The sequence below is a fragment of the Salvelinus alpinus genome, chromosome 18 (assembly GCF_045679555.1).
Source record: "Salvelinus alpinus chromosome 18, SLU_Salpinus.1, whole genome shotgun sequence".
In the NCBI taxonomy this organism is placed as follows: Eukaryota; Metazoa; Chordata; class Actinopteri; order Salmoniformes; family Salmonidae; genus Salvelinus; species Salvelinus alpinus.
Window position 1 is genome coordinate 48,031,162 of NC_092103.1, and position 23,115 is coordinate 48,054,276.

The 23,115-nt window shown below is 45.6% G+C and overlaps 1 protein-coding gene across 1 annotated transcript in view; it reads right to left on the reverse strand.

Annotated features, from left to right (window-relative positions):
- The window catches only part of LOC139544425 (netrin receptor DCC-like), a 653,665-nt gene that overhangs the window by 184,847 nt on the left and 445,703 nt on the right, over positions 1–23,115 (reverse strand). Inside the window, exon 12 of the mRNA XM_071351497.1 lies at positions 13,122–13,171. Within this exon, the coding sequence (XP_071207598.1) occupies positions 13,122–13,171 (50 nt within the window). The remainder of the gene's footprint in view (positions 1–13,121; positions 13,172–23,115) is intronic.

Here is a 23,115-nt window from a genome sequence, read left to right on the forward strand (position 1 = left end):
GGTTAGGTAACAGGGGTTAGGTAACAGGGGTTAGGGTTAGGTAACAGGGGTTAGGGTTAGGTAACAGGGGTTAGGTAACAGGGGTTAGGGTTAGGTAACAGGGGTTAGGTAACAGGGGTTAGGTAACAGGGGTTAGGGTTAGGTAACAGGGGTTAGGGTTAGGTAACAGGGGTTAGGGTTAGGTAACAGGGGTTACCGTAGGTAACAGGGGTTAGGGTTAGGTAACAGGGGTTAGGGTTAGGTAACAGGGGTTAGGGTTAGATAACAGGGGTTAGGTAACAGGGGTTAGGGTTAGGTAACAGGGGTTAGGGTTAGGTAACAGGGGTTACCGTAGGTAACAGGGGTTAGGGTTAGGTAACAGGGGTTAGGGTTAGGTAACAGGGGTTAGGTAACAGGGGTTACCGTAGGTAACAGGGGTTAGGGTTAGGTAACAGGGGTTAGGGTTAGGTAACAGGGGTTAGGGTTAGATAACAGGGGTTAGGTAACAGGGGTTAGGGTTAGGTAACAGGGGTTAGGGTTAGGTAACAGGGGTTACCGTAGGTAACAGGGGTTAGGGTTAGGTAACAGGGGTTAGGGTTAGGTAACAGGGGTTAGGTAACAGGGGTTACCGTAGGTAACAGGGGTTAGGGTTACTGTAGGTAACAGGGGTGAAGGGCTCATCTTGTCTCAGGATTTATTCCTAGTTGTTTGTTTGGCCTCTTACATACACACTCTGCTTCAGTGCCGAAAACCAAACCATGTGGACACAGTCAACATCCACAAAACATCTAGATTCCTTGTGGTGCACTACATATGACCAGGACCCATAGAGATGACGACCCATAGAGATGACGACCCATAGAGATGAGGACCCATAGAGATGACGACCCATAGAGATGAGGACCCATAGAGATGAGGACCCATAGAGATGAGGACCCATAGAGATGAGGACCCATAGAGATGACGACCCATAGAGATGAGGACCCATAGAGATGAGGACCCATAGAGATGAGGACCCATAGAGATGACGACCCATAGAGATGAGGACCCATAGAGATGAGGACCCATAGAGATGAGGACCCATAGAGATGAGGACCCATAGAGATGACGACCCATAGAGATGAGGACCCATAGAGATGAGGACCCATAGAGATGAGGACCCATAGAGATGACGACCCATAGAGATGAGGACCCATAGAGATGAGGACCCATAGAGATGAGGACCCATAGAGATGAGGACCCATAGAGATGACGACCCATAGAGATGAGGACCCATAGAGATGAGGACCCATAGAGATGAGGACCCATAGAGATGAGGACCCATAGAGATGACGACCCATAGAGATGAGGACCCATAGAGATGAGGACCCATAGAGATGAGGACCCATAGAGATGACGACCCATAGAGATGAGGACCCATAGAGATGAGGACCCATAGAGATGAGGACCCATAGAGATGAGGACCCATAGAGATGAAGACCCATAGAGATGAGGACCCATAGAGATGAAGACCCATAGAGATGAGGACCCATAGAGATGAGGACCCATAGAGATGAAGACCCATAGAGATGAGGACCCATAGAGATGAGGACCCATAGAGATGACGACCCATAGAGATGAGGACCCATAGAGATGAAGACCCATAGAGATGAGGACCCATAGAGATGAGGACCCATAGAGATGAAGACCCATAGAGATGAGGACCCATAGAGATGACGACCCATAGAGATGAGGACCCATAGAGATGACGACCCATAGAGATGAGGACCCATAGAGATGACGACCCATAGAGATGAGGACCCATAGAGATGAGGACCCATAGAGATGAGGACCCATAGAGATGAGGACCCATAGAGATGAAGACCCATAGAGATGAGGACCCATAGAGATGAAGACCCATAGAGATGAGGACCCATAGAGATGAGGACCCATAGAGATGACGACCCATAGAGATGAGGACCCATAGAGATGAAGACCCATAGAGATGAGGACCCATAGAGATGAAGACCCATAGAGATGAGGACCCATAGAGATGACGACCCATAGAGATGAGGACCCATAGAGATGAAGACCCATAGAGATGAGGACCCATAGAGATGAGGACCCATAGAGATGAAGACCCATAGAGATGAGGACCCATAGAGATGACGACCCATAGAGATGACGACCCATAGAGATGAGGACCCATAGAGCTCAGGATCCATAGAGATGAAGAACCATAGAGCTCAGGATCCATAGAGATGAAGACCCATAGAGCTGAGGACCCATAGAGCTCAGGATCCATAGAGATGAAGAACCATAGAGCTCAGGATCCATAGAGATGAAGAACCATAGAGCTGAGGACCCATAGAGCTGAGGACCCATAGAGCTCAGGACCCATAGAGATGAGGACCCATAGAGATGAGGACCCATAGAGCTCAGGACCCATAGAGCTCAGGACCCATAGAGATGAGGACCCATAGAGATGAGGACCCATAGAGATGAGGACCCATAGAGATGAGGACCCATAGAGCTCAGGACCCATAGAGCTCAGGACCCATAGAGATGAGGACCCATAGAGCTCAGGACCCATAGAGCTCAGGACCCATAGAGCTCAGGACCCATAGAGATGAGGACCCATAGAGATGAGGACCCATAGAGATGAGTACCCATAGAGCTCAGGACCCATAGAGCTCAGGACCCATAGAGATGAGGACCCATAGAGATGAGGACCCATAGAGCTCAGGACCCATAGAGATGACGACCCATAGAGATGAGGACCCATAGAGCTCAGGATCCATAGAGATGAAGAACCATAGAGCTCAGGATCCATAGAGATGAAGACCCATAGAGCTGAGGACCCATAGAGCTCAGGATCCATAGAGATGAAGAACCATAGAGCTCAGGATCCATAGAGATGAAGAACCATAGAGCTGAGGACCCATAGAGCTGAGGACCCATAGAGCTCAGGACCCATAGAGATGAGGACCCATAGAGATGAGGACCCATAGAGCTCAGGACCCATAGAGCTCAGGACCCATAGAGATGAGGACCCATAGAGCTCAGGACCCATAGAGCTCAGGACCCATAGAGCTCAGGACCCATAGAGATGAGGACCCATAGAGATGAGGACCCATAGAGATGAGTACCCATAGAGCTCAGGACCCATAGAGCTCAGGACCCATAGAGATGAGGACCCATAGAGATGAGGACCCATAGAGCTCAGGACCCATAGAGATGAGGACCCATAGAGATGAGGACCCATAGAGCTCAGGACCCATAGAGATGAGGACCCATAGAGATGAGGACCCATAGAGCTCAGGACCCATAGAGCTCAGGACCCATAGAGATGAGGACCCATAGAGCTCGGGATCCATAGAGCTCAGGATCCATAGAGATGAGGACCCATAGAGCTCAGGACCCATAGAGATGAGGACCCATAGAGATGAGGACCCATAGAGCTCAGGACCCATAGAGCTCAGGACCCATAGAGCTCAGGACCCATAGAGCTCAGGATCCATAGAGATGAGGACCCATAGAGCTCGGGATCCATAGAGCTCAGGACCCATAGAGATGAGGACCCATAGAGATGAGGACCCATAGAGCTCAGGACCCATAGAGCTCAGGACCCATAGAGATGAGGACCCATAGAGATGAGGACCCATAGAGCTCAGGACCCATAGAGCTCAGGACCCATAGAGATGAGGACCCATAGAGCTCGGGATCCATAGAGCTCAGGATCCATAGAGATGAGGACCCATAGAGCTCGGGATCCATAGAGCTCAGGACCCATAGAGATGAGGACCCATAGAGATGAGGACCCATAGAGCTCAGGACCCATAGAGATGAGGACCCATAGAGCTCAGGACCCATAGAGCTCAGGACCCATAGAGATGAGGACCCATAGAGATGAGGACCCATAGAGCTCAGGACCCATAGAGATGAGGACCCATAGAGATGAGGACCCATAGAGATGAGGACCCATAGAGATGAGGACCCATAGAGATCAGGACCCATAGAGCTCAGGACCCATAGAGTTCAGGATCCATAGAGCTCAGGACCCATAGAGATGAGGACCCATAGAGATGAGGACCCATAGAGATGAGGACCCATAGAGATGAGGACCCATAGAGATCAGGACCCATAGAGCTCAGGACCCATAGAGCTCAGGACCCATAGAGCTCAGGACCCATAGAGATGAGGACCCATAGAGCTCGGGATCCATAGAGCTCAGGACCCATAGAGATGAGGACCCATAGAGATGAGGACCCATAGAGCTCAGGACCCATAGAGCTCAGGACCCATAGAGATGAGGACCCATAGAGATGAGGACCCATAGAGCTCAGGACCCATAGAGCTCAGGACCCATAGAGATGAGGACCCATAGAGCTCGGGATCCATAGAGCTCAGGATCCATAGAGATGAGGACCCATAGAGCTCGGGATCCATAGAGCTCAGGACCCATAGAGATGAGGACCCATAGAGATGAGGACCCATAGAGCTCAGGACCCATAGAGATGAGGACCCATAGAGCTCAGGACCCATAGAGCTCAGGACCCATAGAGATGAGGACCCATAGAGATGAGGACCCATAGAGCTCAGGACCCATAGAGATGAGGACCCATAGAGATGAGGACCCATAGAGATGAGGACCCATAGAGATGAGGACCCATAGAGATCAGGACCCATAGAGCTCAGGACCCATAGAGTTCAGGATCCATAGAGCTCAGGACCCATAGAGATGAGGACCCATAGAGATGAGGACCCATAGAGATGAGGACCCATAGAGATGAGGACCCATAGAGATCAGGACCCATAGAGCTCAGGACCCATAGAGCTCAGGACCCATAGAGCTCAGGACCCATAGAGATGAGGACCCATAGAGCTCAGGACCCATAGAGCTCAGGACCCATAGAGATGAGGACCCATAGAGCTCAGGACCCATAGAGCTCAGGACCCATAGAGATGAGGACCCATAGAGCTCAGGACCCATAGAGATGAGGACCCATAGAGATGAGGACCCATAGAGCTCAGGACCCATAGAGCTCAGAATCCATAGAGATGAGGACCCATAGAGCTCAGGACCCATAGAGCTCAGGACCCATAGAGATGAGGACCCATAGAGCTCGGGATCCATAGAGCTCAGGATCCATAGAGATGAGGACCCATAGAGATGAGGACCCATAGAGCTCAGGACCCATAAAGCTCAGGACCCATAGAGCTCAGGACCCATAGAGATGAGGACCCATAGAGCTCGGGATCCATAGAGCTCAGGATCCATAGAGATGAGGACCCATAGAGATGAGGACCCATAGAGATGACGACCCATAGAGATGAGGACCCATAGAGATGAGGACCCATAGAGCTCAGGACCCATAGAGCTGAGGACCATAGAGATGAGGACCCATAGAGATGAGGACCCATAGAGCTCAGGACCCATAGAGATGAGGACCCATAGAGCTCAGGACCCATAGAGATGAGGACCCATAGAGATGAGGACCCATAGAGCTCAGGACCCATAGAGCTCAGGATCCATAGAGATGAGGACCCATAGAGCTCAGGACCCATAGAGATGAGGACCCATAGAGATGAGGACCCATAGAGCTCAGGACCCATAGAGCTCAGGACCCATAGAGCTCAGGACCCATAGAGCTCAGGATCCATAGAGATGAGGACCCATAGAGCTGAGGACCCATAGAGATGAGGACCCATAGAGATGAGGACCCATAGAGATGAGGACCCATAGAGATGAGGACCCATAGAGCTCAGGACCCATAGAGATGAGGACCCATAGAGCTCAGGACCCATAGAGCTCAGGATCCATAGAGATGAGGACCCATAGAGATGAGGACCCATAGAGCTCAGGACCCATAGAGATGAGGACCCATAGAGATGAGGACCCATAGAGCTCAGGACCCATAGAGATGAGGACCCATAGAGATGAGGACCCATAGAGCTCAGGACCCATAGAGCTGAGGACCCATAGAGATGAGGACCCATAGAGCTCAGGACCCATAGAGATGAGGACCCATAGAGATGAGGACCCATAGAGCTCAGGACCCATAGAGCTCAGGACCCATAGAGATGAGGACCCATAGAGATGAGGACCCATAGAGATGAGGACCCATAGAGCTCAGGACCCATAGAGCTCAGGACCCATAGAGATGAGGACCCATAGAGATGAGGACCCATAGAGCTCAGGACCCATAGAGATGAGGACCCATAGAGCTCAGGACCCATAGTGCAGGCTGGGGTGTAAAAGGCTGAGAGTTTGGGGACTAATACTCCCACCTACTGGGACTCTGTTGACAATGACGACCATGGTACAAAGATGTTTGACAGCCAACTGCATCCCTGCTACACGCGCTCACACACCACCCACCCCGATCCCCACAGACCTGACTGTCACTGTTGGGTTGGCTTAGACTCTGAGTGGAGACTCTCTGTCTCTCTCTCTCTCTCTCTCCAGCTCGCTCCTCTCTCTCTCTCTCTCTCTCTCTCTCTCTCTCTCTCTCTCTCTCTCTCTCTCTCTCTCCTCTCTCCCTCTCTCCATCTTTCCATCTTTACAACAAACAACCTAGGTATTTCACATTGTGTTTGTTTCTAAACTGCTGTATCAGTAACTAAAGATCCTTGGGTCACCATGCATCACACAAAACTAGTGTTTGTAAAACTTTGTCCCACAAACTTTGCTGTATTCAATGTGCTTCCAACTGGACTGATGAATTGTGTGTAGCTCCATCTGGTGCAGTATTTATTGCGCCTGGTCCCTGAACAATACACTCTAACTTCTCCAGCTTTTCAGCTTTTTCATTTCTGTTGTTCATATGAACCAGTTATCTCCATCCTCATATGAACCAGTTATCTCCGTCCTGATATGAACCAGTTATCTCCATCCTGATATGAACCAGTTATCTCCGTCCTGATATGAACCAGTTATCTCCATCCTCATATGAACCAGTTATCTCCGTCCTGATATGAACCAGTTATCTCCATCCTGATATGAACCAGTTATCTCCGTCCTGATATGAACCAGTTATCTCCATCCTGATATGAACCAGTTATCTCCGTCCTGATATGAACCAGTTATCTCCATCCTCATATGAACCAGTTATCTCCGTCCTGATATGAACCAGTTATCTCCATCCTGATATGAACCAGTTATCTCCGTCCTGATATGAACCAGTTATCTCCATCCTGATATGAACCAGTTATCTCCGTCCTGATATGAACCAGTTATCTCCATCCTGATATGAACCAGTTATCTCCATCCTGATATGAACCAGTTATCTCCGTCCTGATATGAACCAGTTCTCTGCCCTGATATGAACCAGTTATCTCCATCCTGATATGAACCAGTTATCTCCGTCCTGATATGAACCAGTTATCTCCGTCCTGATATGAACCAGTTATCTCCATCCTGATATGAACCAGTTATCTCCATCCTGATATGAACCAGTTATCTCCGTCCTGATATGAACCAGTTATCTCCGTCCTGATATGAACCAGTTATCTCCGTCCTGATATGAACCAGTTATCTCCATCCTGATATGAACCAGTTATCTCCATCCTGATATGAACCAGTTATCTCCATCCTGATATGAACCAGTTATCTCCGTCCTGATATGAACCAGTTATCTCCATCCTGATATGAACCAGGTATCTCCATCCTGATATGAACCAGTTATCTCCGTCCTGATATGAACCAGTTATCTCCGTCCTGATATGAACCAGTTATCTCCATCCTGATATGAACCAGTTGTCTCTGTCCTGATATGAACCAGTTATCTCCGTCCTGATATGAACCAGTTATCTCCGTCCTGATATGAACCAGTTATCTCCGTCCTGATATGAACCAGTTATCTCCGTCCTGATATGAACCAGTTATCTCCATCCTGATATTTGAACCAGTTATCTCTGTCCTGATATGAACCAGTTATCTCCATCATGATATGAACCAGTTATCTCCATCCTCATATGGACCAGTTATCTCCGTCCTGATATGAACCAGTTATCTCCGTCCTGATATGAACCAGTTAGATCCATCAGGGTAAGGTTTAGGGTTAGGGTAATACTTGGGTTGATGGTTAGGGTAAGGGTAATGCTTGGGTTTATGGTTAGGGTAAGGGTTAGGGTAATGCTTGGGTTTATGGTTAGGGTAAGGGTAAGGGTTGGGTTTAGGGTAATGCTTGGGTTTATGGTTAGGGTAAGGGTAATGCTTGGGTTTATGGTTAGGGTAAGGGTAATGCTTGGGTTTATGGTTAGGGTAAGGGTTAGGGTAATGCTTGGGTTTATGTTTAGGGTAAGGGTTAGGGTAATGCTTGGGTTTATGGTTAGGGTAAGGGTAAGGGTAATGCTTGGGTTTATGGTTAGGGTAAGGGTAATGCTTGGGTTTATGGTTAGGGTAATGGTAAGGATAATGCTTGGGTTTATGGTTAGGGTAAGGGTAATGCTTGGGTTTATGGTTAGGGTAAGGGTTAGGGTAATGCTTGGGTTTATGGTTAGGGTAAGGGTTATGTTTAGGGTAATGCTTGGGTTTATGGTTAGGGTTAGGGTAATACTTGGGTTGATGGTTAGGGTAAGGGTAATGCTTGGGTTTATGGTTAGGGTAAGGGTTAAGGTAATGCTTGGGTTTATGGTTAGGGTAAGGGTAAGGGTAATGCTTGGGTTTATGGTTAGGGTAGGAGTAATGCTTGGGTTTATGGTTAGGGTAAGGGTTAGGGTAATGCTTGGGTTTATGGTTAGGGTAAGGGTAAGGGTAAAGCTTGGGTTTATGGTTAGGGTAAGGGTAATGCTTGGGTTTATGGTTAGGGTAAGAGTAAGGGTAATGCTTGGGGTAAGGGTTAGGGTAATGCTTGTGTTTATGGTTAGGGTAAGGGTTAGAATAAGGGTTAGGGTAATGATTGTGTTTATGGTTAGGGTAAGGGTTAGAATAAGGGTTAGGGTAATGATTGTGTTTATGGTTAGGGTTAGAATACGGGTTAGGAGGTCAGTATGGAAGTCATTCAACTTTCTATAATAGTTTCATATGTTTCTGACTGTCAACGTATAAACCATCATTCCTAGCTGTCCAAAACCAACCATATACTTAGTGAATGGAACTCTATCACACTGCATTATCTCTAACTCTATCACACAGCATTATCTATAACTATATTACACAACATTATATCTAACTCTATCACACAACATTATCTCTAACTCTATCACACAACATTATCTCTATAACTATATCACACAACATTATATCTAACTCTATCACACAGCATTATCTATATAACTCTATCACACAACACTATCTCTAACTCTATCACACAACATTATCTCTATAACTATATCACACAACATTATCTCTATAACTATATCACACAACATTATCTCTATAACTATATCACACAACATTATCTCTATAACTCTATCACACAGCATTATCTCTATAACTATATCACACAACATTATATCTAACTCTATCACACAGCATTATCTATATAACTCTATCACACAACACTATCTCTAACTCTATCACACAACATTATCTCTAACTCTATCACACAACATTATCTCTATAACTATATCACACAACATTATCTCTATAACTATATCACCCAACATTATCTCTATAACTCTATCACACAGCATTATCTCTAACTCTATCACACAGCATCATCTCTAACTCTATCACACAACATTATCTATATAACTCTATCACACAACACTATCTATAACTCTATCACACAACATTATCTCTAACTCTATCACACAACATTATCTCTATAACTATAGCACACAACATTATCTCTATAACTATATCACCCAACATTATCTATATAACTCTATCACACAGCATTATCTCTAACTCTATCACACAGCATTATCTCTATAACTCTATCACACAACATTATCTCTAACTATATCACACAACATTATCTCTATAACTATATCACACAACATTATCTCTATAACTCTATCACACAACATTATCTCTATAACTATATCACACAACATTATCTCTATAACTATATCACACACCATTATCTCTATAACTCTATCACACTGCATTATCTCTAACTCTATCACACAACATTATCTCTAACTCTATCACACAACATGATCTCTAACTATATCACACAACATTATCTCTAACTCTATCACACAACATTATCTCTAACTCTATCACACAACATTATCTCTAACTCTATCACACACCATTATCTCTAACTATATCACACAGCATTATCTCTAACTCTATCACACAACATTATCTCTAACTATATCACACATCATTATCTCTAACTCTATCACACAACATTATCTCTAACTATATCACACAACATTATCTCTAACTATATCACACAACATTATCTCTATAACTCTATCACACATCATTATCTCCATCACACATCATTATCTCTATAACTCTATCACACATCATTATCTCTAACTCTATCACACACCATTATCTATATAACTCTATCATGCCACATTATCTCTATCGCACATCATTACCTCTATAACTCTATCACACACCATTATCTATATAACTCTATCACACCGCATTATCTCTATAACACAGCATTATCTCTATCGCACAGCATTATCTCTATAACTCTATCACACATCATTATCTCTATAAGACTTTCTTAATACCATAAACCTTCCCAAAATGACTTTATATTAAAGCATCAAGTTCTCATTCTCTTATGTTTTGAAATATTGTCAATAATGATATGAAATGCCAATGCATATTGTTTAGACAGCACTCAGTCTGTCCTGTTGAAATTGATCAGTGTTTAACTGTTTGATGTGTCCCAAAATTGCAACCTATTCCCTATGTACTTTGCTACTTTTGACCAGACACCTATAAAATGAATAGAGAGTCTCCATTGGGACATATAATGTACTATACCGTTAGTCAAACATGACCAGATTGGGAAGGTCACTCTAAATAATGACTATATAATCCATTCTTCCACCACCACAAGGTGTTACAGTAGATTCAATTCCCACCTGAAGTGGTTTTAGAGAGATGCCATGACCTACTCATAAAAAAAATCCCCCAAGGTTTTATCTTCTAAAGAGTCAAACACTTTAAAATAAATAAAAAGGTGACTCTTTACTCATCTAGTCTAGTTTAGTTGGTGTCGTGGCAGCTAGATATCACAGTTCCTTTATACGATAGAAATATCACTGACAACTGCTGCTCTTTTTGTTTGTTGTTGTTGAAAATACTGTCAGTAGACTAACTAGTATGAATAGTTCTGTCAGACCTAGACTTCTGCTTCTGAATGGAGCTTCTCTCTCTCTCAACGTTTCTACTGCAAATGTGGATGAATGTTGGAATAAATGAGCATTCAGGTTAACAGAAAACACCTGAGATAATACAAATGATTTGTAGAATATATCCAAGGCTGGAACTTCAAGGCTTGGACATATTTTCTGGTCCCAAATCTGTTTGTGCTGTTTAAGGCTCTTCAAAGCTTGAATTTCCTCTATTTTCCCACTTTCTCAAGCACTATGCCCTCCTCAGGAGCCACACCAAGCCTCTATGGTCCCCAGCCACTGAAGCCTGTAGGGGCCCCAGCCACTGAAGCCTGTAGGGGCCCCAGCCACTGAAGCCTGTAGGGGCCCCAGCTACTGATTTCTGTAGGGGCCCCAGTCACTGAAGCCTGTAGGAGCCCCAGTCACTTAAGCCTGTAGGAGCCCCAGCCACTGAAGCCTGTATGGTCCCCAGCCACTGAAGCCTGTAAGGGCCCCAGATACTGAAGCCTGTAGGGGCCCCAGCCACTGAAGCCTGTAGGGGTCCCAGCTACTGATTTCTGTAGGGGCCCCAGTCACTGAAGCCTGTAGGAGCCCCAGTCACTGAAGCCTGTAGGGGCCCCAGATACTGAAGCCTGTAGGGGCCCCAGCTACTGATTTCTGTAGGGGCCCCAGTCACTGAAGCCTGCAGGGGCCCCAGCTACTGAAGCCTGTAGGAGCCCCAGTCACTTAAGCCTGTAGGAGCCCCAGCCACTGAAGCCTGTATGGTCCCCAGCCACTGAAGCCTGTAGGGGCCCCAGCCACTGAAGCCTGTAGGGGCCCCAGATACTGAAGCCTGTAGGGGCCCCAGCTACTGATTTCTGTAGGGGCCCCAGTCACTGAAGCCTGCAGGGGCCCCAGCTACTGAAGCCTGCAGGGGCCCCAGTCACTGAAGCCTGTAGGAGCCCGAGTCACTGAAGCCTGCAGGGGCCCCAGCTACTGAAGCCTGCAGGGGCCCCAGCTACTGATTTCTGTAGGGGCCCGAGTCACTGAAGCATGTAGGGGCCCCAATCACTGAAGCCTGTAGGAGCCCCAGTCACTGAAGCCTGTAGGAGCCCCAGCCACTGAAGCTTGTAGGAGCCCCAGTCACTGAAGCCTGCAGGGGCCCCAGTCACTGATTTCTGTAGGAGCCCCAGTCTCTGATTTCTGTAGGGGCCCCAGCTACAGAAGCCTGTAGGGGCCCCAGCTACAGAAGCCTGTAGGGGCTCCAGCCAATGCAAACTGTTTTTCTGAGACACTGTCTGTCTGTCTGTCTGTCTGTCTGTCTGTCTGTCTGTCTGTCTGTCTGTCTGTCTGTCTGTCTGTCTGCAGCAAGGTAGGCAGCTCATTCTGGATTAGAGCAATGTGTATAATCAATCATTTAGGTTCATACAGACAGACCCAACTGGCTGGAAGGTGAAGCCAAGACATTCAAGTCAATAAAAATACATATTTTCTGGGTCTCGGACTGAGGTGTGTGGAAATTTCATCAAACAACTTTATAGCATTGATGTTTTATAGCCCAAAGCATATATATCTACACATACAGTGGGGCAAAAAAGTATTTAGTCAGCCACCAATTGTGCATTTGGAGCCTCTTAAAGAAGAAGTTACAGGTCTGTGAGAGCCAGAAATCTTGCTTGTTTGTAGGTGACCAAATACTTATTTTCCACCATAATTTGCAAATAAATTCATTAAAAATCCTACAATGTGATTTTCTGGATTTTTTTTCTTCTCATTTTGTCTGTCATAGTTGAAGTGTACCTATGATGAAAATTACAGGCCTCTCTCATCTTTTTAGGTGGGAGAACTTGCACAATTGGTGGCTGACTAAATACTTTTTGCCCCACTGTATTATATATTTTAAATCACAAAATGCATGTACTCACTCTTGAGAGGACCACTTCCAAAGAGATGTTTTGTGGTGGAGCACTTGGCACTGTGGATTAAATAACACATGATAAAATAAATGAATGAAACAAATACATACATTTAAAAGCAGGGTTCCACAATAGCTGACACACGGCACACATCTGTTGTTGGACATGAGGGACTGTAAAATCACCAGGAACTCAGCTCAAAAGTGATTTTCATTTTAAGAAAAACATCTGTTACCAAGTATTCCCACGCATTAATATAGAGGCATCCTGTATGTGATCGTATCCAAATGTAATCAAGGTTTGAAATTATTCAGTTTTTTGTCAAATTCTATATCCGTTTAGCATTCTTGCGGTCAATATGTAGCGTACAAATTATTTATAATTTTGTTCCGGCGCAAGAACAAATCGTCCCGCGACTGACTGTAATTTGGGGACCCCTGCTATAGCGTACAGGTACAGCATGTGTACTAGAGTCAAGATTTATTACAGTCCCATTCTGATCAAGTCAAATGATTCTAATGATTGTAGACACATCCGTCTTCCTCTCTTTAACACACAGACTTAACACTAGTTATTTGAACATTGAATTATCAAATTACATTTGACGAGATATCGCTTCAGAATATCGACACAAAACCTATTTAAGTAAGTAATTGAAGTACATTTCCTGTCTAGAAACTAAATAGGTTGAATTACAGTAGGCTGAAGAAAATCTTGTCTTCCTTTAATGGACTTCCTAGTTTTTAGATGTAGTGAACAAAGTAAATGGTGACATTAAAGAGACACTCCGTCAGGCTTATCTACGACAGGGCCTCTCCAGCCCGGGCCAATGGGCACGCAGGACGGAAACGACCCCTTTTAGAATGACCTAATTAGGTAACACGAATGACTGATAACAAGACTGACCCTTTCTACATATCTCATCTATCAATGACAACATTCTATACACTCAGAGGAAGAGACCACTATATTTTAAACAGCTATGAAAGATGCCCATAATTCCAGGTTTTGCAGACTATTGAAGTCCTTCAGCTCTACAGGTTCTGGCAGCACACAGTCCACAGGTAGTGGAGGAGGCCGGTTGGTAATAGTGACGTTGGCATGTGCTTGAGTGACCCGCCAGCCTGGTCGGCAGTGTGCCTGGAGTACAGGCTTGGCGCAAAGCCGTGGTGGTCGAGTGACCGGCGTGTGGACTGGCGGTGTGTGGGAGGGAGGGAGGGAGGGAGGGGGGGGAGTAATTAATTACCTCAGAGGGAGAAAGGAGAAGCCAGCCGGCAATAAAGAGAGAGAGAGAAGCGACGGTGGCTGCAGTCGGCCGGCCCGGTGGTTTCATTACGACAGCACAAGGAGCATTAACTAAGCAGGGAGATATAATTCAGCTCTTGGGGCTCATTTAAAACATTGAGCCACCGTTAATGGGATCTGACAGAAGATACATTCCTTCAACCCTCTTAACCCTCTCAGCTCTGCACTGAAGATAATACGAGGAGACAATCAGCAGCTATAAGAAAGTTGTGAGGGCTGGGAGGAGCTAGGTGGGGCTGGGAGGAGCTAGGAAGGGCTGGACGTGGATTGGGAGGGGCTGAGAGGAGTTGGGAGGGGCTCGGAGGAGCTGGGTGGGGCTGGGAGGAGCTAGGAAGGGCTGGAAATTGATTGGGAGAGGCTGAGAGGAGTTGGGAGGGGCTGGAAGGAGCTGGGTGGGGCTGGGAGGAGCTAGGAAGGGCTGGATATGGATTGGGAGGAGCTGGGTGGGGCTGAGAGGAGCTGGGAGGAGCTGGGAGGGGCTGGGAGGAGCTGGGAGGAGCTGGGAGGAGCTAGGAAGGGCTGGAAACGGATTGGGAGGAGCTGGGTGGGGCTGAGAGGAGCTGGGTGGGGCTGGGAGGAGCTGAGTGGGGCTGTGAGGAGCTGGGTGGGGTTGGGAGGAGCTAGGAAGGGCTGGAAACGGATTGGGAGGAGCTGGGTGGGGCTGAGAGGAGCTGGGAGGGGCTGGGAGGGGCTGGGAGGAGCTGGGAGGAGCTGGTAGGAGCTGGGAGGAGCTGGGTGGGGCTGGGAGGAGCTAGGAAGGGCTGGAAACGGATTGTGAGGAGCTGGGTGGGGCTGAGAGGAGCTGGGTGGGGCTGGGAGGAGTTTAGTGGGGCTGGGAGGAGCTGGGTGGGGTTGGGAGGAGCTAGGAAGGTCTGGAAAGGAATTGAAGGTCCAGTGTATTTCCCTGATTGTTGTCATGGTATCGGCTTGAAGGTCTGGTGTATTTCCCTGAGCGTTGTCGTGGTATCGGCTTGAAGGTCCGGTGTATTTCCCTGAGCGTTGTCATGGTATCGGCTTGAAGGTCCGGTGTATTTCCCTGAGCGTTGTCATGGTATCGGCTTGAAGATCCAGTGTATTTCCCTGATCGTTGTCGTGGTATCGACTTGAAGGTCCGGTGTATTTCCCTGAGCGTTGTCATGGTATCGGCTTGAAGGTCCAGTGTATTTCCCTGAGCGTTGTCATGGTATCGGCTTGAAGGTCTGGTGTATTTCCCTGAGCGTTGTCGTGGTATCGGCTTTGGAGGGGAATTTGCACGGCTGTGTGACGATAACCGAAGAAAATTCTCTATGGAGGTAATGTGGTCGGCATTTGATTGTGAGGTATTCTAGGTCCGGTGAACAAAAGGACTTTACTTCCTGTACGGTAACATCACACCATGAGTAGTTAATCATGAAACATACACCCATGTCTTTCTTCTTCTGGGAGAATTATTTATTTCCAACCGCACAACGCATTGAAAACTGGGAGGGTGGGGCAGGAAGGAGCTGGGAGGAGTTGGGAGGGGCTGGGAGGGGGTGAGGAGCTGAGGGGGGATGGGAGGAGCTGAAAGGAACAGAAGACCCCAAGGCTCCGTTTGGCACCTTGCTTTGAACTGAAAGTGACAGAGGGAGAGAGAGAGAGAGATAGAGAGAGAGAGAGAGAGAGAGATGGACAGAGGAGTGGGCTAGGCTCTATATCTTGATAGGCACCAAGCAGGTAGGAATAGACCCCCAGTGGATTCAACTGATTCGACTGATTCAAATGATTCAAATGATTCGACTGATTCAGCTGATTCGACTGATTCAACTGATTCGACTGATTCGACTGATTCGACTGATTCAACTGATTCGACTGATTCAACTGATTCATTTGGACAAGAAGTAAGTTGTGTAAAACAATGGTTCTCAAGTATTTATACTGTTGGGGGGGTACTGGAGGACCGGAGTTGGGAACCACCACTATGCTCATTGAGTGCCAATGACTTTGCCAGAGTGCTGCTGAGGATTTTCAGATATTGGGTGTGGAAGTGCACCAGAATCAGTTGGACGGGCCTTTGATTCCCATAGGCGGGCCCGTTTCTTCACCTGTGTGTTCAGGTGCTCGCACCCATTTTAAAAAAAAAATGGTTGTAATAGTGAAGAACATACAGTAGACAGCTGGTGAGTTTCAAATATGTGGAAGCTTACCATTTATCCTACCATTTATTCTACCACATCCTACCATCATCCTACCATCTATCCTACCATTTATCCTACCATTTATCCTACCATTTATCCTACCATTTATCCTACCATCATCCTACCATCTATCCTACCATTTATCCTATCCTACCATCTATGCTACCATCATCCTACCATCTATCCTACCATCTATCCTACCATTTATCCTACCATCTCTACCGATCTGTGTGCCAGTTCTGATTCTTTTCAGATGCACATTTTCATGGAACAGTTTACATTTTAGTTTCTCAAAATCATTTGTCACATGGTTAATCGTAAAAATCTGAAGTAAAATTATAAATATTTAACTAGTCTCCGCCATACGGACACATTGATACACCGTGATCCATTGGAGGCTAAAGAAATGAGAGCCTATAACTCTATAGGCCAATGTAGCAGGAAGTCTATAACTCAGAGATAGTCTATAGGTCAATGTAGCAGTAGGTCTATAACTCAGAGATAGTCTATAGGTCAATGTAGCAGTAGGTCTATAACTCAGAGATAGTCTATAGGCCAATGTAGCAGGAAGTCTATAACTCAGAGATAGCCTATAGGTCAATGTAGCAGGAAGTCTATAACTCAGAGATAGTCTACAGGTCTATAACTCAGAGATAATCTACATGTCTACAACTCAGAGATAATCTACAGGTCTATAACTCAGAGATAATCTACAGGTCTATAACTCAGAGATAATCTACTGGTCAATGTAGCAGTATCTCAGATATCTCTATAACTTCCATCATCAACTAAGTAAAATACATAAAGGCCTAAAAGCCGACAAAATAAAAAGAGTAGAAAATATCCTGATTAAAATTCAGGTTCTTTCAATCACATGTATCTCTCTTCTCTGTCTGTCTGCCTGCCTCCCTATCTCTCTGTCCTGACTTGAGCTTTTTGCTAGCAGGCATTCTGTAGAGAGACGCACCACATCTTCACCACTCCCCTCCTCCCCCCTTCTTCTTGTCTCGACGTTTTAAATTATAACTCAAGACACGTTTATCTCGACACAGATTTTTTTCCTAGACACCTTTCACTGACAGCCGCAACTCAGTCAACTAGTCTTATTTTCCACGCGTAACTAACCCAAAATGCAGTGCTTCCCCCCCCCAAAAAAACACACACTTTTGATTTGAAACAATCACCAGCTATTTTTTTTTTCTCCAAAAGAAGCTAATGATCCTCTGAGTCACGCTCCCTGGTGAAGTGTTTTGAACGTAAATGATTGAGACAGAAGTAATAATGTCATCGATGTACTTTAGGTCAACCCGGCATCCTAACTGTGCAGCCGTCAACTTTCCTTTCCTAGTCTCAAGAGGCTGAAACCTGAGATCTGTATATAACGAGGAGATGCTCATGTCTCCGCCTTAACAACGGGAGTCTTTGTCCCCAAAGGCGGGAAGGCAGGCGATCAGCTTAGGTCTGCATATTATTCCCATAGAAACGCTTTGGGCTTGAACTGGGCAGATTTTGGTGGGAGTGAGCCCTCTTGCTTTACCTCTTCCTCTCTGCTGAAACTATATCACCTGAGAAAAGCATCCGAACGAGAGAAACAGAGCCCCTCTACATGTACCCGTGTATCTGATGCTGTCTGGGCAGAAACAGTATCACATGCCACACTACTTTGGTCCAGACAGCATCAGATACATCGTCTACACGTACTGAGACAGAGAGGTGCACTGTCCAGACAGCATCAGATACATGGTCCTATTCCATATACCTATTCCGCAACAAAGCATCCTTTACTCATGCTGCCAAACATACCCTTGTAAAACTGACCATCCTACCAATCCTCGACTTCGGTGATGTCATTTACAAAATAGCCTCCAAAACCCTACTCAATAAATTGGATGCAGTCTATCACAGTGCCATCCGTTTTGTCACCAAAGCCCCATATACTACCCACCACTGCGACCTGTACACTCTCGTTGGCTGGCCCTCGCTTCATACTCGTCGCCAAACCCACTGGTTCCAGGTCATCTACAAGACCCTGCTAGGTAAAGTCCCCCCTTATCTCAGCTCGCTGGTCACCATAGCAGCACCTACCTGTAGCACGCGCTCCAGCAGGTATATCTCTCTAGTCACCCCCAAAACCAATTCTTCCTTTGGACGCCTCTCCTTCCAGTTCTCTGCTGCCAATGACTGGAACGAACTACAAAAATCTCTGAAACTGGAAACACCTATCTCCCTCACTAGCTTTAAGCACCAGCTGTCAGAGCAGCTCATAGATTACTGCACCTGTACATAACCCATCTACAATTTAGCCCAAACAACTACCTCTTTACCTACTGTATTTATTTATTAATTTATTTTGCTCCTTTGCACCCCATTATTTCTGTCTCTACTTTGCACTTTCTTCCACTGCAAACCAACCATTCCAGTGTTTTTTTTGTTTTTATTTTACTTGCTGTGTTGTACTCACTTCGCCTCCATGGCCTTTTTATATTTTTATTTATTTATACATATATTTGTTTGCCTTCACCTCCCTTATCTCACCTCACTTGCTCACATTGTATATAGACTTATTTTCTTTCACTGTATTATTGACTATATGTTTGTTTTACTCCATGTGTAACTATGTGTTGTTGTATGTGTCGAACTGCTTTGCTTTATCTTGGCCAGGTCGCAATTGTAAATGAGAACGTGTTCTCAATTTGCCTACCTGGTTAAATAAAGGTTAAATAAAAAATAAAAATAAAAATACTGAGACAGCATCAGATACATTGTCTACACATACTGAGACAGAGAGGTGCTGTTTCACTGTCCAGACAGCATCAGATACATGGTCTACACATACTGAGAGAGAGAGGTGCTGTTTCACTGCCCAGACAGCATCAGATACATGGTCTACACATACTGAGACAGAGGGGAGCTGTTTCACTGTCCAGACAGCATCAGATACATGGTCTACACATACTGAGACAGAGAGGTGCTGTTTCACTGTCCAGACAGCATCAGATACATGGTCTACACATACTGAGACAAAGAGGTGCTGTTTCACTGTCCAGACAGCATCACATACATGGTCTACACATACTGAGACAGAGAGGTGCTGTTTCACTGTCCAGACAGCATCAGATACATGGTCTACACACACTGAGACAGAGAGGTGCTGTTTCACTGTCCAGCCAGCATCAGATACATGGTCTACACACACTGAGACAGAGAGGTGCTGTTTCACTGTCCAGCCAGCATCAGATACATGGTCTACACACACTGAGACAGAGAGGTGCTGTTTCACTGTCCAGCCAGCATCAGATACATGGTCTACACATACTGAGACAGAAAGGTGCTGTTTCACTGTCCAGACAGCATCAGATACATGGTCTACACATACTGAGACAGAGAGGTGCTGTTTCACTGTCCAGACAGCATCAGATACATGGTCTACACATACTGAGACAGAGAGGTGCTGTTTCACTGTCCAGACAGCATCAGATACATGGTCTACACATACTGAGACAGAGAGGTGCTGTTTCACTGTCCAGACAGCATCAGATACATGGTCTACACATACTGAGACAGAGAGGTGCTGTTTCACTGTCCAGACAGCATCAGATACATGGTCTACACATACTGAGACAGAGGACTGCTGTTTCACTGTCTAGACAGCATCAGATACATGGTCGACACATACTGAGACAGAGAGGTGCTGTTTCACTGTCCAGACAGCATCAGATACATGGTCTACACATACTGAGACAGAGGACTGCTGTTTCACTGTCTAGACAGCATCAGATACATGGTCGACACATACTGAGACAGAGAGGTGCTGTTTCACTGTCCAGACAGCATCAGATACATGGTCTACACATACTGAGACAGAGAGGTGCTGTTTCACTGTCCAGACAGCATCAGATACATGGTCTACACATACTGAGACAGAGAGGTGCTGTTTCACAGTCTAGACAGCATCAGATACATGGTCTACACATACTGAGACAGAGAGGTGCTGTTTCACTGTCCAGACAGCATCAGATACATGGTCTACACATACTGAGACAGAGAGGTGCTGTTTCACTGTCCAGACAGCATCAGATACATGGTCTACACATACTGAGACAGAGAGGTGCTGTTTCACAGTCTAGACAGCATCAGATACATGGTCTACACATACTGAGACAGAGAGGTGCTGTTTCACTGTCCAGACAGCATCAGATACATGGTCTACACATACTGAGACAGAGAGGAGCTGTTTCACTGTCCAGACAGCATCAGATACATGGTCTACACATACTGAGACAGAGAGGAGCTGTTTCACTGTCCAGACAGCATCAGATACATGGTCGACACATACTGAGACAGAGAGGTGCTGTTTCACTGTCCAGACAGCATCAGATACATGGTCTACACATACTGAGACAGAGAGGTGCTGTTTCCCTGTCCAGACAGCATCAGATACATGGTCTACACATACTGAGACAGAGAGGTGCTGTTTCACTGTCCAGACAGCATCAGATACATGGTCTACACATACTGAGACAGAGAGGTGCTGTTTCTCTCGGATGCTTTAACTGAGATTGATGTGTCTTTCTGTCGGCGCGCGTCTCGGTCAAATAAATGATCAATACTTCAATATTTTATTTGGACGGGCAAGGAGGTACGTCAGTGCGAGCCAGGCCCCTTAAGGCCCTCCCATGACGGCAACCCTGACACCACCGCCGCCACCGTTCCCTGTACACTTCACTACACTGTACACTGCTTGTTCCCATCAGAACCCAAAAAACATCAAAACTTTCAGAGATCACAGCACTTGTTCCCAGTGATCACTGCTCTTTGAAGCTCTCAGCAGAACATGACGACAAATCCAAGTGAAAAGTCTGTCTGTGCGATTTGAGTTTGAGGAGTTTGCACTCCTCTCTTCACATTATGTCGCTGACACATCACAATCAACAGGCTAAAACATTAATGAGCTGCATTGTAAGTCTTTCAAGCTGGAGAGGGTTGATGAAGAGGCCGGTCCTCTTCAATCTATGAGAATTACCACACAGCACAGTCCTAATCCTGGGGTTAAAGTTCACTTAAATCAATAGCTTGACGTTAGACAGCTCATCACAGTTAAACAACAGGATAGATATTTGAAATTAGAAGCTGAGGTTCCGTAGCCTAGCTTCCAGTTTTAGATCCAATTAAAGGTTTGGTTCAGTAGCCTAGCATAGCTTCCAGTTTTAGATCCAATTAAAGGTTTGGTTCAGTAGCCTAGCATAGCTTACAGTTTTAGATCCAATTAAAGGTAGGGTTCAGTAGCCTAGCCTAGCTTCCAGTTTTAGATCCAATTAAAGGTTTGGTTCAGTAGCCTAGCATAGCTTCCAGTTTTAGATCCAATTAAAGGTGAGTTCAGTAGCCTAGCATAGCTTCCAGTTTTAGTTCCACTTAAAGGTAGGGTTCAGTAGCCTAGCATAGCTTCCAGTTTTAGTTCCAATTAAAGGTGAGTTCAGTAGCCTAGTGTAGCTTCCAGTTTTAGATCCAATTAAAGGTAGGGTTCAGTAGCCTAGCATAGCTTCCAGTTTTAGATCCAATTAAAGGTTTGGTTCAGTAGCCTAGCATAGCTTCCCGTTTTAGATCCAATTAAAGGTTTGGTTCAGTAGCCTAGCATAGCTTCCAGTTTTAGATCCAATTAAAGGTTTGGTTCAGTAGCCTAGCATAGCTTCCAGTTTTAGATCCAATTAAAGGTTTGGTTCAGTAGCCTAGCATAGCTTCCAGTTTGAGATCCAATTAAAGGTTTGGTTCAGTAGCCTAGCATAGCTTCCAGTTTTAGATCCAATTAAAGGCGAGCTCAGTAGCCTAGCATAGCTTCCAGTTTTAGATACAATTAAAGGTAGGGTTTCAGTAGCCTAGCATAGCTTCCAGTTTTAGTTCCAATTAAAGGTGAGTTCAGTAGCCTAGCATAGCTTCCAGTTTTAGATCCAATTAAAGGTGAGTTCAGTAGCCTAGCATAGCTTCCAGTTTTAGATCCAATTAAAGGTGAGTTCAGTAGCCTAGCATAGCTTCCAGTTTTAGATCCAATTAAAGGTAGGGTTCAGTAGCCTAGCATAGCTTCCAGTTTTAGTTCCAATTAAAGGTGAGTTCAGTAGCCTAGCATAGCTTCCAGTTTTAGAACCAATTAAAGGTAGGGTTCAGTAGCCTAGCATAGCTTCCAGTTTTAGATCCAATTAAAGGTTTGGTTCAGTAGCCTAGCATAGCTTCCAGTTTTAGATCCAATTAAAGGTGAGTTCAGTAGCCTAGCATAGCTTCCAGTTTTAGTTCCAATTAAAGGTAGGGTTCAGTAGCCTAGCATAGCTTCCAGTTTTAGTTCCAATTAAAGGTGAGTTCAGTAGCCTAGCATAGCTTCCAGTTTTAGTTCCAATTAAAGGTGAGTTCAGTAGCCTAGCATAGCTTCCAGTTTTAGATCCAATTAAAGGTAGGGTTCAGTAGCCTAGCATAGCTTCCAGTTTGAGATCCAATTAAAGGTTTGGTTCAGTAGCCTAGCGTAGCTTCCAGTTTTAGATCCAATTAAAGGTAGG